The following is a 15,184-nucleotide window of genomic DNA, read 5'->3' as shown; positions in this document are numbered from 1 at the left end:
CAAAGAAAAAGTCACAAAACTAAGGCAGTCAGCCAAGAAATGTGTGGTTCCTAGGCCTCAAATCCTGTATTGACCCATACACCTTCAGTATGATAAAATGAGTTCCATAAAGTACTAGTGCTCAGTACCTAAAATGTCCTCAATTATTAAAGCTTTGTAAAAAGCATGGCTTATTTTAATTCAAGAACTCCATTTGCTAAATATGGAATAATGCCTGTGGCTAGTAGCACATTTCCAAAGGCTCTTTTCTTCTTCAAAATTATAACACTCTATCCTAGCCAGCCTTTATAACAGCAAAAAGTAATTTTGTAATATTGCAAGCAAACTGAAAATATGAGCATTAGCAGGATTTTAAGAGTAACATAATCAAGTTAAAACTAGAAAATGAAAACTAACATTACCTCTAATGGGAGCTACTCCTAAGATACTATAAACTTCAATTAGGCAATGATAGGCTGTTTTTTTGTTTTGTGGGCAGGTTTCCTGCTGAGACTTCTCTGTTGCTTAATAAAAAACACGTAACAGGATCGGTAATCAGGTAGATATTCAGTATTTAATTTTATTATTTAATGGTTCGAGCTGTGGCTTCACATAACTTACTGAACATCTTCCAGATATTAGTTTGAACAGGATATTTTGTTCACGGTATTTTATAAACTCTATTAAGGTATCTCCATACTGTACTTCACAAACATAAACAAACCAAATACCACAACATGGTGTGAGATAAGACAGTATCATGCTCCCTTCTACAAACACAGAGCAAAGATGCAGACAGGGTAAGAGAAAATCATGATCTTGAAGAGCCTTACTAGCATCTCAGAGAGCAAGGACCAATCCTGTTAATGATGACAAATGGCTGAATTTGTAGATTATGAAACATTAGCTGAACATGTGCTTAGAACTGTTCCAAAACTAGACACAAAGGTTGCAGGTAGGACAGTGAAAAATACAGTTTACACACAAAATAGTTGCATTAACTGTATTTTGTTTGTTTTTTTAATAAACCAAACAGAAAAACAGAAACTCCACAGTATGTGTGAGCCTTTAAGATCAGTATAAATGTCTGCTACCTGAACAAAACAGCAACCTGCAAGAGTGACAGATTTTCATCTTTTGTATGGGCTGACTACTAGAAGGCCAAACATACATTTATTTGGCTACAATAGCTCAGACATCTGATGACTGACCTGGATTCAAAAGATGACATAGGGAAGACTATTTTGCTTTTCATCTTGATACATTTTATTCCTTTCCCTCTATTTTCCCCCCAGTCTTTTCCTTCCTTACTCAGATTTTGTGTCTGTCTTCACAGACTGATCCGCCTTAGAGCTAGAAGGAAGTTTTCTGACAAAAAGTTCTTCTCGATTTCAAGCAAGGGTTACCTACCACGTACTCTGTGAGTATTTTTGCCAGTGGGACAGATGGTCAGTCCTTTCCATCCCACTCTAGTGAACACATGTACATACATACACCCACACATACATCTATACATATATTCACACACAAGCACACATGCGTAATAGTTCAAATGATCTGATTAATATACTCAGATGTAAAAATCCTGGGTTTCAGAACTTTCTCTAAATCACGCAAAGACATGATATAAATACACCTCAAGTAAATGTTCTGCAAAGCAAGCTAGTTTCTTCTTTGTCCCAGTACTGAAGAAGGAAAAGATCTTCAGGTTTGTAGCTGTTTTTTGGCATATTTCTAGTTTTCCCCTTCACATTTAACTCACATTATTTCTAAGGTAACTCATGTTACCTAGAGATGAATGTGATAAAAGGCAAGACAAGTCTTCCTGTTTCATTGCCGAACTCAAACTTTCAGTCATCTCAGAATACAAGGAACAATCAAAGACAAATGAGGCAGCAGGGATCCCATGCTGAGCAAAAGCACAGCTCAGTCAATTAAGAAAATAGATTTCTGTCTTCTGTGACCCAGAAAAAATATTGTATGAAAATGGTACTGGCTCACCAGAGATGAGCTTGTGGGAACAGTAATGCCCAGTTTTGCCAAAGTTCTGCTTGAGCAAACAGAAAAAGGAATTTTCACAAGAACTTTCAACCCAGTAAAATGTGATGGGTTTTCACACAGATGCCAAAAGCTTATTCTGACAAACATTAAGTTTCCTGATACATTCCAAGATGCTCATTCAAGATGCAGAAGGACTGTATCTTCCCCATCCCTCCAAGCGTTCAAGGCCAGGTTGGATGGGGCTTTGAGAAACCTGGTCTAGTGGGAGGTGTCCAGGCAGGGAGGGGTAGAATTAGATGATCTCTAAGGTCCCTTCCAACCCAAACCATTCTATGATTCTATGATTCAAATAAATTATAGGATAACTTTAACCCAATCAATAAATAATTCTCAGAACTATCTGGACTAGTTTCACTAGAGTGTTGCCAAATAATAATATGCCAAGTGTGGAAAATTTCACCCACATGTGGCTAACGTGGGGGCAACCTTAGAAGCAACTGGGAAAGAAAAGTATCTTGAATTGGGAAGTGTTTGGCAGCCTTAGGCATAGGCCGCTCTCCTAACAGGACATTGATTGTAATACTTCAGTTTTGTTCTGAACTTAATATTAATATGCAAAAAAATACTTCTACTACTAATAATAATTTGCTTAAAGAATCTAACAGTGTTCCTTCAGATTTTTCTTAAAAATACCAGAGAACTATAGAAAAAACCTCCTGCTACATAGCATTTGACAAACTGGATATAAAAGAGGCTAGCAGATAAGTAATTGCCTGAACATAATAAATAAATAAATAAATAATACTTTAAAAAACCCACAGCAACAAAGAACACAAACTTTAGTGATAAGATAGTAAATACAAATATACCTTGTCCTTGAGGAACTCCATAAAATTCAGCAGCTATCCTTGCTGCTTCCTTACGGTTCCCTTTCACAATGTAGAAGTGACTGAGTATAGCAAGGCTGATCTTCACAAAAAGTTTAAAACAAAAAAGGGAAAGTATAGTAAAGTAGACATTGGATAGCTGCTGGGCAAAAGGACGACTTTCTTCTATGACAGTCATTGCTGCAGCAAAATCTCTCTCAGTGTTTGGGTAGGGCTCTCAAATGTGTTGATAAGATCATATGGCTCCAGCTACGCACTCTTGGGAACAACTGGTGCTGAGGAAAGAAAATATCAGCTGGTCATGATGCTTGCTGCTCAAAATATGAGGATTATTTATACTGTACATAGTATTGAGTTCACTACCACTCCTGCTGGCCTGGTGATATTCAAGTGGGACAGAATATAACAGACACAAGTTGCAAGAGCCTGGATTGTACTTGTTCCACTTAAAAGGTCTGTTTCATTCCAGATTCTGCATTTGTAATTCATTTATTTATCCTGTTTATACACGTTTAAAAAGACACTGTCAAAAGTATTATTATTATAAGCTACAATTTCATGTACTAAAACAGCTAACTCAGGTAAATAAGTCAGTTTCTGCTAAAATAAGTTCTTCTGCTTAAGTACAAGTGCTCTTTTATGTTAATTCATTTTATGTTTGGCTAACATTTTTCTTAAAAAAAAAGAGAATTACGTCAGTAAATACTTGAAATACACATTAATAAAGATACATAAATTTTAAAATAGACCAGCTTTGACAGCCTCTTGTTATTTTGTTCAGGCTGAATGAAAATCGCTAGTATGCATGGCTTACAGCATTATGAAAAAAAAAAAAACAAAACAAAACACAGTACTCAGAGCAGGTAAGAATCAAACTCTAACGTGTTTATAAATAAGATCTCAAAACATTTTAAATAAAGGCACTAGTAAATATACAGCATGGAAAATTTCTAGTGCTTCTGATACACATTTCATTGTGCTGTTTCATATTATTTTAAGCTAATGATATGGCAGGTTTTTTTCTTGGCCAGTTTTAGAAAGGGCAATCAAAGCTCCTCAGATTTTTTAAGAATTTGCTTATATACCATAAGCTTATTACTCATAGTTATCAGAAGTCACACACAAATTGTTCCATTAGTGTGAGTAATTACTAATGAGCAAATTACGGTGTCACAACATGACACAAACTGAGGAGCCACAGAACAGAACTAGATTTCTAAGTAAGCTATGGCCCTAAAATAATTGTGGCAGCATAGGTGAAGGTCCTATTTTAATTCCATTATACTTCCTATTAAAAAAAAGGAAATAGCATCTTTACTTATACCTTAAAATACTCTTGAAGAACTCTGTAATCTTAAAGTGAAACGCCCTTTCTATTCTACTCTGGATTCTCTTGTTTGATAGTCAAAAAAAAAAAAATTTAGAATGTTGGCAACTGTCCATGAGGAACAGTGGGTACGATCCAAATGTCACTGCATCCAAAGATCCCCCTGCCTTTAATGAATAGCATAGCAGAAATTAACAATATTATACAAAATCATATTTCTAAAGGAAAAGTGGAAAAAAGAAAAAAAAAAAACAAAAAAAACCACTCATCACCTGGCTCCAGGAGTAATTTATTACATTAAGAAACTGTAATGTTTTCTGAAAACTACATTCAAATAAAACTTTCTAAGTGAAGAAAAGACAATGATAAAAGAAAAGAAAGTGTGCTTAGAAATAAATACCAGGATTTTTAGCAGACAGGAACTAGACTGTGCTTATCTTGAGAGAAGCAGACATTCAGTCTTTTTCCTTGAAAAAATAATAATTAATCTACATAGAAGTCAAAACAGTAACTAGAAAAGGCAATAAAAAGGCAGTTTACCTTGTAAACTATATTAGTCTGTGAAAAAATATATACATTTTCTCTTACATTTTGTTTATAGACATTTTCTCATCTAGCTAGAATAGGAACTGGTCTCCTCATACCATAGTTAGAAGTAAAAGTGAGTACTTAAAATGCCAAATGAAAATCCCTTTTTATATTTGGCACATTGTTATCTGACACTGAATTGAGGTGTCATGTTTTCCATAAGGATAAATAGGCATTATGTTCTGAGGCAGCACTGCCAATTTCCTTTTCAATCATTAATAGAAATGGTGTTTTCCTTAGTAACCTATGCAGTATTGGAATTTCAGACTTCCATATTTCTATGTGTATTACTGAGCCTAACTCAATCAGAATTCCCAAGCCACCTGAAGTACTTGTTTTTGCAAATTTGCCATGCAGAATAAGGAAGAATTAATTATCTTATAGGAAACTTTTTTTCTTTATAGTTTTGTTTGTTTGTTTTTGTTTTTGTTTTTTTTTACCTGACTGTGTATTGTGTCATCCAGTAAGTGTTCTTTCTCATCTGGACTTCTCCCACATTTCATTAATTAACAAAGCAGCCTTTCTTTGTAGAGGTGAAAATCCAAATAGCAATTACTATAAATAACAGATGAGGTTAACAGCAACAATCAGAGTTAATCTTCCCCTTACAATTGTGTTTCCTACTTCTTACAACTGCAGTAGACAAATCACTGAACAGAGGAGTTTCTTAGGTGTCTTCTTCAGGTTGAATTTTTCTGTAAAACATCAGCAAAAACATTTTTCAAAAATAAGGTTGCAGGTGCACGTAATATTTTGTAACTGATCTTTCAAAAAATCCCTGTTGATCTGTAAATCTTCTGCTTTTAGAAATAGCACAAAAATTGAGCAGAAGGGTTATTCCTGTATCAAAGCTTATCTTCCATCCTCTCATAAATTTTCTTCCATGGCTGTAAACTATATACTGACAACAGTAATAATAAGTTTTGAGAATTTCAGTTCACACATACAAAGAAGCTTGCAAAATTACTCTCCTAATAATATTTCTACTTTCTCTAGCTCCATAACTCTCTCACATTTCTAGCTTTACTGGAAACACTGCAACTGCACAGAACAACTGAGTTTACCCTAGTCTAAGGCTTCTAAAGCTCAGCAGAAATTGCCATTTATAGCTTGTTGGCAGACTCATGCTTCCAGGCACGCAGTCATGAAAACAGAGCAACAGTTTAGATGTTAACATTCATGTGGCATTTGGGAAGAATCAACAATGTGAATACTGGGACTTGAACACAAAATAGCTGAGAACAAGCACATGCAGACTGGGTGAACAGGAATGGAAAGCTATGGATGTTGGAAGAGAAATCAGAAAGTAGAAGCATAAGTAAGGAATTAACAATCACTGTGATGCTATGCAAGAGCAGAAAAAAATGGCCTGTAAATGTTCTATTGCATGGCAATGTGGAGCAATTGGAGTCTGATCTGCAGCAGTGCAGGATACAGATAGCTTCCAAATAGAGATGCATCACCAATATGCAACAAATATACATTATAAAAATATAAAAGCACTTGAAAGCAGCAGTGATTTAATCTGGATGTTCATATTTCGTGTATAATTTTGGCACTGGAAAATGAAATTTCTCAGTGCCTCACTTCCTCACTTGGAAAATGGGTTTAACAGGACTACTCAGTAACAGAATTCTGAAGGTTACTTCATTGCTGTACACAAAACACTCAGATATTACAGTGAAAACAATACTAAAGCTAATTAGGTACTTATTTTTTCTTTTAATACAAAATTTGGATAACAAACCTAAAGAGAATGAAGTACTGAATGATCGCTGATTTCATGATTACATAATGGATAATGTGTAAAATTATTCTAACATTTAAGGTTATATCACAGCAGACAAGGAAATGGGACCAAACTACACTGCAGACAAACACTATTAAAATTTTTGTTTTGTTTAAGAGCATGAAAACACTGTCACAGACAAGGATCTCCCTTGCTTGGCATGCTAGCATATTCTCAGCAAATAAAACAAGTATAATGTAATCATTTTTCCAGTATACTTTCCCCTTTTCTAGCAATTAACTAGCATTTTAATTTTAAAACCATCTAAAATCTTTCAAATGCTGGATTTCATGGTCTTAAATTCCTTTTTAACGTAGCTTGTTGTGTTATCATTTCTAAAGAACATAACCAGTATATTCAAGTTAGAAGTATTGCCATTTATAATGGCAGTAAAAGTGGTTAATGTCAAGCTCTAGTCCTCAGATTAATAGAATACCAGACAATGCCAGACAATGCCAGACAAAGTAGCCTGCCCTTTAATACGTTAATGAGTAGTGGCCAAAAGCAGAAAGAAAACATTCCAGCAACAGCATATGATAATTTAAAGTGTTTAAGAAATTTAGAGCAATTTACCCACAATCTAAGCAAGTAACTTTTAGGAAAAAAGTATGCTCTGTCTTCTACAATTCGTTACATACCACAATAATGAACTCTGCATTATTTGAGGAATTCTCAACACTTAGAAGAGTAGTGTGCTTGATTTTCAGTAAGGTAAGAAAAATAAAATAACCGATGTAATATTTAGTCTTTGAAGGCATCTTTAAATACAAAAGACACAGTAAAACACTTAGGAATACAATTTCTTCATAGCATATCCTGTGTATTTACTTCTGGAAAGTACAATTCTCATTAAATCTTTTAAAGCAGTATCTTTAAATTAGATTAATGTATGCTGTAGAAGAGTTATTATAAACACATTATTAACAGACTTTTACTTCAGTATTTTGGAAATGCATCTAAATATCTGAAAGCAGGTATTTATTTTTTTTTTAAGATGAAATATGCAATACAACATAAGGAGTTATTTGTATGACACTCTACCTGCATGTCTTTCTCTCTATATACACACATATAAGAGATCCGGCTAAGAATATACAAGATGGTCATACTGGTTTTGAAACTTTTGGTTTATACCAAATATAACAAAATATAATTTAATGAAATAGGATGCCAGGGAGAGGAATGGAAAACACTTAGACGCTTTGAAGATTGTATTATTTTATACAGTATATATAACCCACCAGTAGAAACTTCAAAAACAAAGACCTCAGAACTTTAGTTTAAAATAAAATTAGTAAGAAGTCACTAGTTCTTTTACTAAGTTTCTGATGTAACCATTGATAAAAGACTCAAAAATGCTGAGAAGCTAGAGCTACTAAACAATGTCTAATTCAGTAAGAAAAACTACCTGCTTTAGTGACCTGCTGACTTGTATTTTAATAGATGCATGAAATGTTAATCCTCAATGCTAAAAAATTTTATTTGACTCATCTAAAGCTGTTGAATGTTGTCATTTCCTCCTGAATATGCATTCTGAAGCATTATTTTCCTGTAATTACCTGTTCAAAGCAATTGAACTGAATTTAGACATAGAGCAACTATTTTTAAAAAGGCATTTGCTCACGTGTGTTGTTATGCAAAATGTTGACATTGAAGGTAAAGCAAAAAATGACACACATAAAATGAAACCTTTAAAAATATGAAATATTCTTTTCAGAAGTATCCGTAATAATTAGTAATAATATTACACATCCAAGCTTAAGCACAGAAAAACAAACAAATCACATCTATCTGATAGCTAGAGGGAGTTCACAAATTGGAGTGATTGTAGGGCGTGAAACAGCTATTGGATCCTCTTCCGAACAGGAACTGAAGCCCTGTAGTACAACCTTTGTAAAATAAGAAGAGAAGAGGTAGTGGAAATACAGGTTTAGTGTTACTAGTTTGGGGGAATGAAAAGAAGAAAAGTGAGAGAACACAAACTTTGGTCTGGAGAAGTCAGCTTGACTCAGATCCAATGCTTTTTCACTGCATCCTGTTGTTATCTTTCTTGTCCACACAAAAGCCTTAGAGTTGTATTGCCAATTGAAGCAACACTAAAATAAACAAATAAAAGCTTGTTTTCATCCTGATGTACCTTAATGCCACGTCTATCCAGAATCTACACAAACAATGCAATGTCAAGTTGTAATTGATATCCAGAGCGCAATGTGAAGTTGTAATTGATATACAGAGCTATGTTTCTTTCAGACTTTTGCAGTTTTTATAAGTTATGCTAGTCTCCTGCTTGTCCAGATAATGCCATGCAGTGATATCTTACATGTTGCAAAAGGGGAAAATCAGGATAAGCATAAAACCCCTTCCCTCAGTAGTCATGCTCTGATTTCTGACACATACTCCACTAGAGGGTTTAGACATCATTTTTCTTCTCTAATAAGGCTATGAAACATACCAGATCATTTAAAAACCTTTAATGCACAAAAAATTGTCTTAAGTTTTATTAGATATGTAGTTTCTCTATGTATTTTGCTGTAGAACATTATTTTTACCAGTTCTCAAACTGCTAAAGAAAGTCCAGATTCATGCCTTCGGGTGGATACAATCATACTTTTTCTTTCCTCCACTGTTTTAAAACCAGTGCTCTGATACAGTTTAGGTTCTATATAAATCAAGCTCTTCCAGTATTGAACCACATGAATGATGCAACCTTGCATTTGTAACATCATGAAAAGTTTACTTAATCTATCGATAACTTTTAATGAATTTAAATTGATTTTATTCGGGTGTTTTGTCTTTCCTGCCTGTTGAAAATACTACTCCTGTCTTTGGAAAATAGTTCTGACATACAGACTTGCATATCTGGATTTCCTGAGAATGAAATTACTTCTCAAGGATTTAAATATAAATCGCTATCTTTCGACATTCCAGATTTTCTCTATATCACATATATTTAAAATCATAAAAAGTGATTACGAAATTCCAGTTTTCCAACTGTCTCAGTTCTTTGAAAGAATACACAGAAGTTTTAAAGCCGTATCACTTTGTTATACACCCACTGGATAGCTGCTTATCACAATGGTGATAGATTCCACTTCAACTACAAGTCTAGTATCAAACAATCCCTGCTATCAGCAACATTATTGTATAAGCATGCTTGATCTGCTTAACCACTCCATCTAATTGCTGACAGTAAAGTCTATATCTGCAGTACAGAAGTGAAGCAGATATAACTGACCTGCTTACAAGTAAATTCAATTTGAGTTCTGCTAAGAAACATTTTAAGTTTGTCCTATGGTATTTATTTCAGTCCTGTTTAGACAGCTACCACAACCCAATTGTTAAGAGTTCTATAGCAGAAGATTCCAAGAGAAGTCATGTGCATACTTGGAGACATTACTAAAACCAGAAACATGTCAAATGGCAGGCGCACACAGATTATTGACAGATAAATTCTAAACTCCTGGGGGGAGAGACTTGCTAAAAAGTTACCATCTCCAGCTGCCCATTCCTGGAAATCAACAGGAAGGAATTTGTATTGGTATTTTGCCACTTCAGTTCAAAATGTGGCAATTTAATTTTAAGTGCTCATTGAACTAACCTACTGGACATAGCAGTGAAAAACACCTCACCACCCATTCTGCTACAGAGATTGTAACCTCCAGTTAATGAACGGTAGCACAAACTATGAGAGGACAGTAATGTCAAAACTCACGTACAAGCCACCTGTTAATAAGCTTAGTCATAATTTCTGACAGCTGACTGTAGTGATGTGACTGTATCAATGAGCCTTTGAAGGGTCTCCTCATTTTATAACTCTTTCCTGTTTTCATAGGAACCTTTCTTGGGTCCAAACAAATGTTTTCATTACCAACCATATCTATATAACTTCACAGCTTGCTTCTTCTGCAACTAATTCGCCCTCTTCCTTAGGTATGTGGTACTACAGCTAATATGTGTGTGATATTTTGAACCACCCTGACAGACCTAATTTTGCTATTTCTCTAGTAGGCAGTGCAACCACCCTCTATTAATCTAAATTGATGTGGTTGAACATGACATTTTTGTAGTTTTTACAGTTAATCTTTTCCTTAAACTGCACAATGTCACATTCTTATTAAATAGCTGTCTATTTAAAAACAAAAAGTCAGCCACATTCAAATACTAGGACAGCCATGATGTGAAGATTTGTTTTTATCACATGTAGAGTTAGTATATATCTAAAAAATAGGGTTGACAGAAATTTTGTTTCAGCTGATTGCTTTCAAAAGACCAGTCTTGCAACTGTAACTAAAGCCTCTCTGCTGTCTTGAGGCCTGGACAGACCTCAGCTGTTTGAATTAATACTTTCTGGACTTATTAAACTATTTGGGATTTATAGAAAATCATTAATTATCTATGTGAGACCCTCAAACTACGTCATCCAGATGAGATGATTGTTGATTACTCCAAAGTGAAAAGTTTGCTTGAGATGATATATCTGAGTTGTGAATGTTTTTTGTCACCAACTTGAAATCCTTTCATAATTATTAAATTTTATTCTACACTAGGGTCTTTTATTTTTTCATTCACCTTTTAACTGTTTCTTTCTTTATTACAAGTGGCTTCTAAAAAAGTGAAATCATCAATTTCTTTTAACTTCATACCCACTTTCTTAATTTTTTTTTTTGACAAGTTTTCTTCTAGACTAAGTAAAAGTAGCTTCATTTGTCTCCTTTTTGTGTAAAGTATATTTTGGGTGCCTATGAATGGTATTAATAAAAGGAAACTACTAAGTCAATTTCATAACTTGGTAGGACTATGACACTACGAGCATATGTCCAGGGTCACTATAAGCTGACTCCCATGGCTAGTATTAATATCAGAAAGGTTTTTCCATCCACTAAAATTGGTATCAGTTAAATGACATCATCATGACAGAGCTATCAAAACATTCTTTTCCGCAAGCTGAGGCATGACAGTCTCTGCTTGGTGTTTTTACAGGAGATATAAAAATACTTGGTGATGAAGAACTTGTAACTGACTTAGGGAATGAGGTCAAACTAGAGTGAGGTGGATCAGTAGCACACATGCTTCTTGCCACAGAATGCAAAGCACACTGAAGAGTGAAAGCTTCAGCTAAACCAGTGATGCATGAGAGGACATTACCTTACATGGCTGCATATGTCATGGAATGGGCACAAGCAAGTCTGCTAGGAGCCAAAAATGAACTGTGTTGGGTGCCAAAACATACTTGATTGGTTATGGAGACAAGAATATCTGGTCCCATCTCCCTGTGCAACTGGATGAGACACTGTTATAAAACATCAAGTTTGTTCTGAAATCAGAAATTTTAAATTACTGGACATTTTCTCGCTGAAGCACTAGGAACAGTAATGTAGGTGCAAGTGAAAATTTTTGTTTGGCTACCCTGGAATTCTCCATACTTTGTAGATCCATAATGAAAAAAATAGAGGTGAGAAGAAGGTTAGAAACAAAAACCCTTTGATGCAGTCCAGAAAGACTACTTTTAGTCACAGTCTTCCCACATCAGTCGTAAAAATGGCCCAGCCAGAAGAGGTGGTAACTGAAAGGGGGCTTTTGCAACAGGGATGAAAATTCCACAGGCTGCTGCTCATGGCCACATTTACTCTAATATCTGATGACATTTATTTTAATCTTTATCTGCATACCGCTCTCTCTCAGAAGACTACCATCTTGAGCTGCTGACTGGGATCAATCCTCTAGAAGTGCTGATGCTACACAAAAAGAGCGCATGATTAATACATCAAAGAGTACATAAGAACACAATTCCAAAGTAGGATAATTCTGGGGAAGGGATGAACAAGCGATAGTTCTAAGTTTCAGATCTGCTCCCAATCCTCTCTCTGCATTTTATTCAATTATTTTATAATGAAAAATTGAGAAATTTCTTGAAACAAGAACAGCCTGAGCACTGCCAAGACTTAGCTGCTTTGCTGGTCAGGACCTTAGTACAGTGCTCAGATATACTGGCCACCTTACAGCATTGCATCTTGGAAATGGTCTCCCAAACATTTCCTTCTCTCCCAGATTCTATACATTTGTTTTAGTAATCGTGGTACTTGATCCATTCAGACTTGCACAGCTTATGTTGCTGATGCTAACTTCTGATAGTAATATTATGCCACTAGGGATTTTATATTTTTCACAGAACAATTCATAACTTACCAACAAAGAGCTATTATGAATAAACCTCTTCTCTTCTTCCTTAACACCTGCCTTCATCCTTCCAAAATTTTTCCTCTCTTTTGATTTTGATCTCTTTCCTCTCTTTTTTTTTTTTTTTTTTGATCACAGAAAAGCTACAGATGGCTTCTTTGTTCTGAAAGAGTAATACATTGGTCCTTGCATAAGCAACACGATTTGTCTTCCCCTGCATACTGTGCTTATAAGTGACATTTAATTAAAGGTTCTCTTAAAATACATTCAAAACAACACGAACAACAGCCATATTTATTTGTCTTAAGAACACGGAGCTAACATGAGTTTGGCTAGATCTTTTGATTTCAACTTGCTTTGGTTACTTGACCAATGCTTTAGAAATTTTACTAATTTACTCCTACAGTTTCTGCCTGTCTCCTACAGCTTTCTGCAACAGCAGAGTTGTCTAATATCGAATATCTATTCTCACTACAGGAAGGATATTGAGGTGCTGGAGCATGTCCAGAGAAAGGGAACGAAGCTGGTGAGGGGTCTGGAGAACAAGTCTTATGAGGAGCAGCTGAGGGAGCTGGGGTTTTTCAGCCTGGAGAAGAGGAGGCTCAGGGGCGACCTTATCGCTCTCTACAGGTACCTTAAAGGAGGCTGTAGCGAGGTGGGGGTTGGTCTATTCTCACATGCCTGTTGACAGGACGAGGAGGAACGGGCGTAAGGTATACCAGAGGAGGTTTAGGTTGGATATTAGGAAAAATTTCTTTACCAAAAGGGTTGTTAGGCATTGGAATAGGCTGCCCAAGGAAGTGGTTGAGTCACCATCCCTGGAGGTCTTTAAAAGACGTTTAGATGTAGAGCTTAGTGATAGGGTTTAGGGGAGGACTTGTTAGTGTTAGGTCAGAGGTTGGACTAGGTGATCTTGGAGGTCTCTTCCAACCTAACAGATTCTGTGTGATTCTGTAATGAAAAACTCTATATTGCAACTATAAGAACTAGAAACAAGAGCAAAAGCAATCAATCCCTTTGTGTTTAGGTATAAAAAAAGAATAGTGTTAATATTTGGAACTGTGTTTTCAATTGTAGCAGAGATTACGTTACTTCTGAAATGTTTAGTTTCCCCTGTTTGCAGTAAAAAATTCCTTTTTGCTTCTAAATCTTCAAATACCCTGGTGGAAAGTACCCACTTTCCAGTAACAGTTATCCAAGGTTTCAGTAACGCTTTATTTTAGACCATAGATCAAAAACCTTTACCTACCAACCTTATGTTTTGAATAGCAAATCAAAATATAAAACAATAATGAGTTAAAAACCTTTACACATGGAAGTCTCTGTGTTCCTCAAGCTCTTCTTGAATGTGAGAAACACACAGAATTACCAACTGCAAACCAGCAAAAAGTTTATCATCGGCACACTGCTAAAGAGCCCATCCTGTTTAGGCCTGCAACTGATTTCAGTATGGCAAACACACGGGACACACAGAAACCAACAGCATGTCCTCACAGATACCTTCACATCCTGAAGTTAAGAACAGAGCTAAACAAAGATGTGCAACAGATATTTCAGCTGGGTAGAAACACACAGCATTAGTACTATCTACTTTTTTTTTTCCTTCTATCCCCTATTTTTATCTGCAAAGATCTTATTTCTTCCCTGGATCTCAAACCTGACTCATGGCCAGTTACAGGGGAGGGAAAGAAACAGCACTGTAATATATACTTATTTCAGAACAGCCTGGCAGTCCATGCTTTTAGGCACCATGAGGCCTTGCACCTTTTTAGACCCCTGTATCTTAGCTCCTGTGCCTACTTCTTGCATTGATAGTGCTGGACTTGCAGTGTGGGAAGTGAAATAGAAGCGAACCACTGCTGACACCTGTTGTCCACCCTGAGGAATTTGTGTTAATCAAGCCTGGTCTACTTCATACAGTTAAATACACAGATACTGTTGTACAGGCTCTCTTAGAAACATTTCTCACCTAGGCTTACAGTACAAAACTAGAAGGGAGAGAAAATGACGTCAGCTGGAGTACACCCTCCGTCTCCCCAGTTCTCAGACTTGTAACCTCTCATGTCCATGGCACAGGACTGGGAACCCAGGAGGGGCCTGGGACGATGAGCCAGAAGCCACCCCACTACATAAGCTCATTTTTGCTAGCACAAATGCTAGACATTTCAAAGCGAAATGTCAACCCACCCACGAGAGCAGGGTGGAAAGCTAATGCGTGGGACCATGGAGCGCTTTGGTAAAGAGAAAAAATTCTAATGGTAAGATGGTTTATATACTAACATGTGCAATCAAGTGGCAAGTAATAAGTATACTGTAGGAAACAATGTAACGCATAGCAAGGTGAAGTGCTAGACTGAGCAAGATAGACAGCAAGTGAAAAAGAATCAAGCTTCACTTCGTGTTATTTCCATTTTATTAAAATAAAATTGACTTAGA

At 35.8% G+C, this 15,184-nt stretch overlaps 1 protein-coding gene across 6 annotated transcripts in view; it reads right to left on the bottom strand.

Moving 5' to 3' along the window:
• The window catches only part of ASB5 (ankyrin repeat and SOCS box containing 5), a 37,886-nt gene extending 22,872 nt beyond the window's left edge, over positions 1-15,014 (bottom strand). Inside the window, exons 1-5 of one of the 6 annotated variants that reach the window (XM_080590477.1) lie at positions 12,758-15,014; positions 12,241-12,306; positions 8,555-8,667; positions 5,223-5,477; positions 2,850-3,142 (exon numbers count right to left, since the gene is read on the bottom strand). In XM_080590477.1, coding sequence (XP_080446603.1) covers positions 2,850-3,045 — 196 coding nt within the window. In that variant the 5' untranslated portion in view covers positions 3,046-3,142; positions 5,223-5,477; positions 8,555-8,667; positions 12,241-12,306; positions 12,758-15,014. Of the gene's footprint in view, positions 1-2,849; positions 3,143-4,594; positions 4,669-5,222; positions 5,478-8,554; positions 8,668-12,240 lie in introns of those variants that run through there. The other 5 variants (XM_080590475.1, XM_080590478.1, XM_080590476.1 and 2 more) reach the window with 5 other exon arrangements.
• Between the last annotated feature and the right edge of the window lie 170 nt (positions 15,015-15,184).

This window comes from Anser brachyrhynchus (assembly GCF_964034855.1).
Source record: "Anser brachyrhynchus genome assembly, chromosome: 4".
NCBI classification, from domain to species: Eukaryota; Metazoa; Chordata; class Aves; order Anseriformes; family Anatidae; genus Anser; species Anser brachyrhynchus.
The sequence above is the reverse complement of the archived record's forward strand: the minus strand, read 5'-3'. Positions and strand labels throughout refer to the sequence as shown.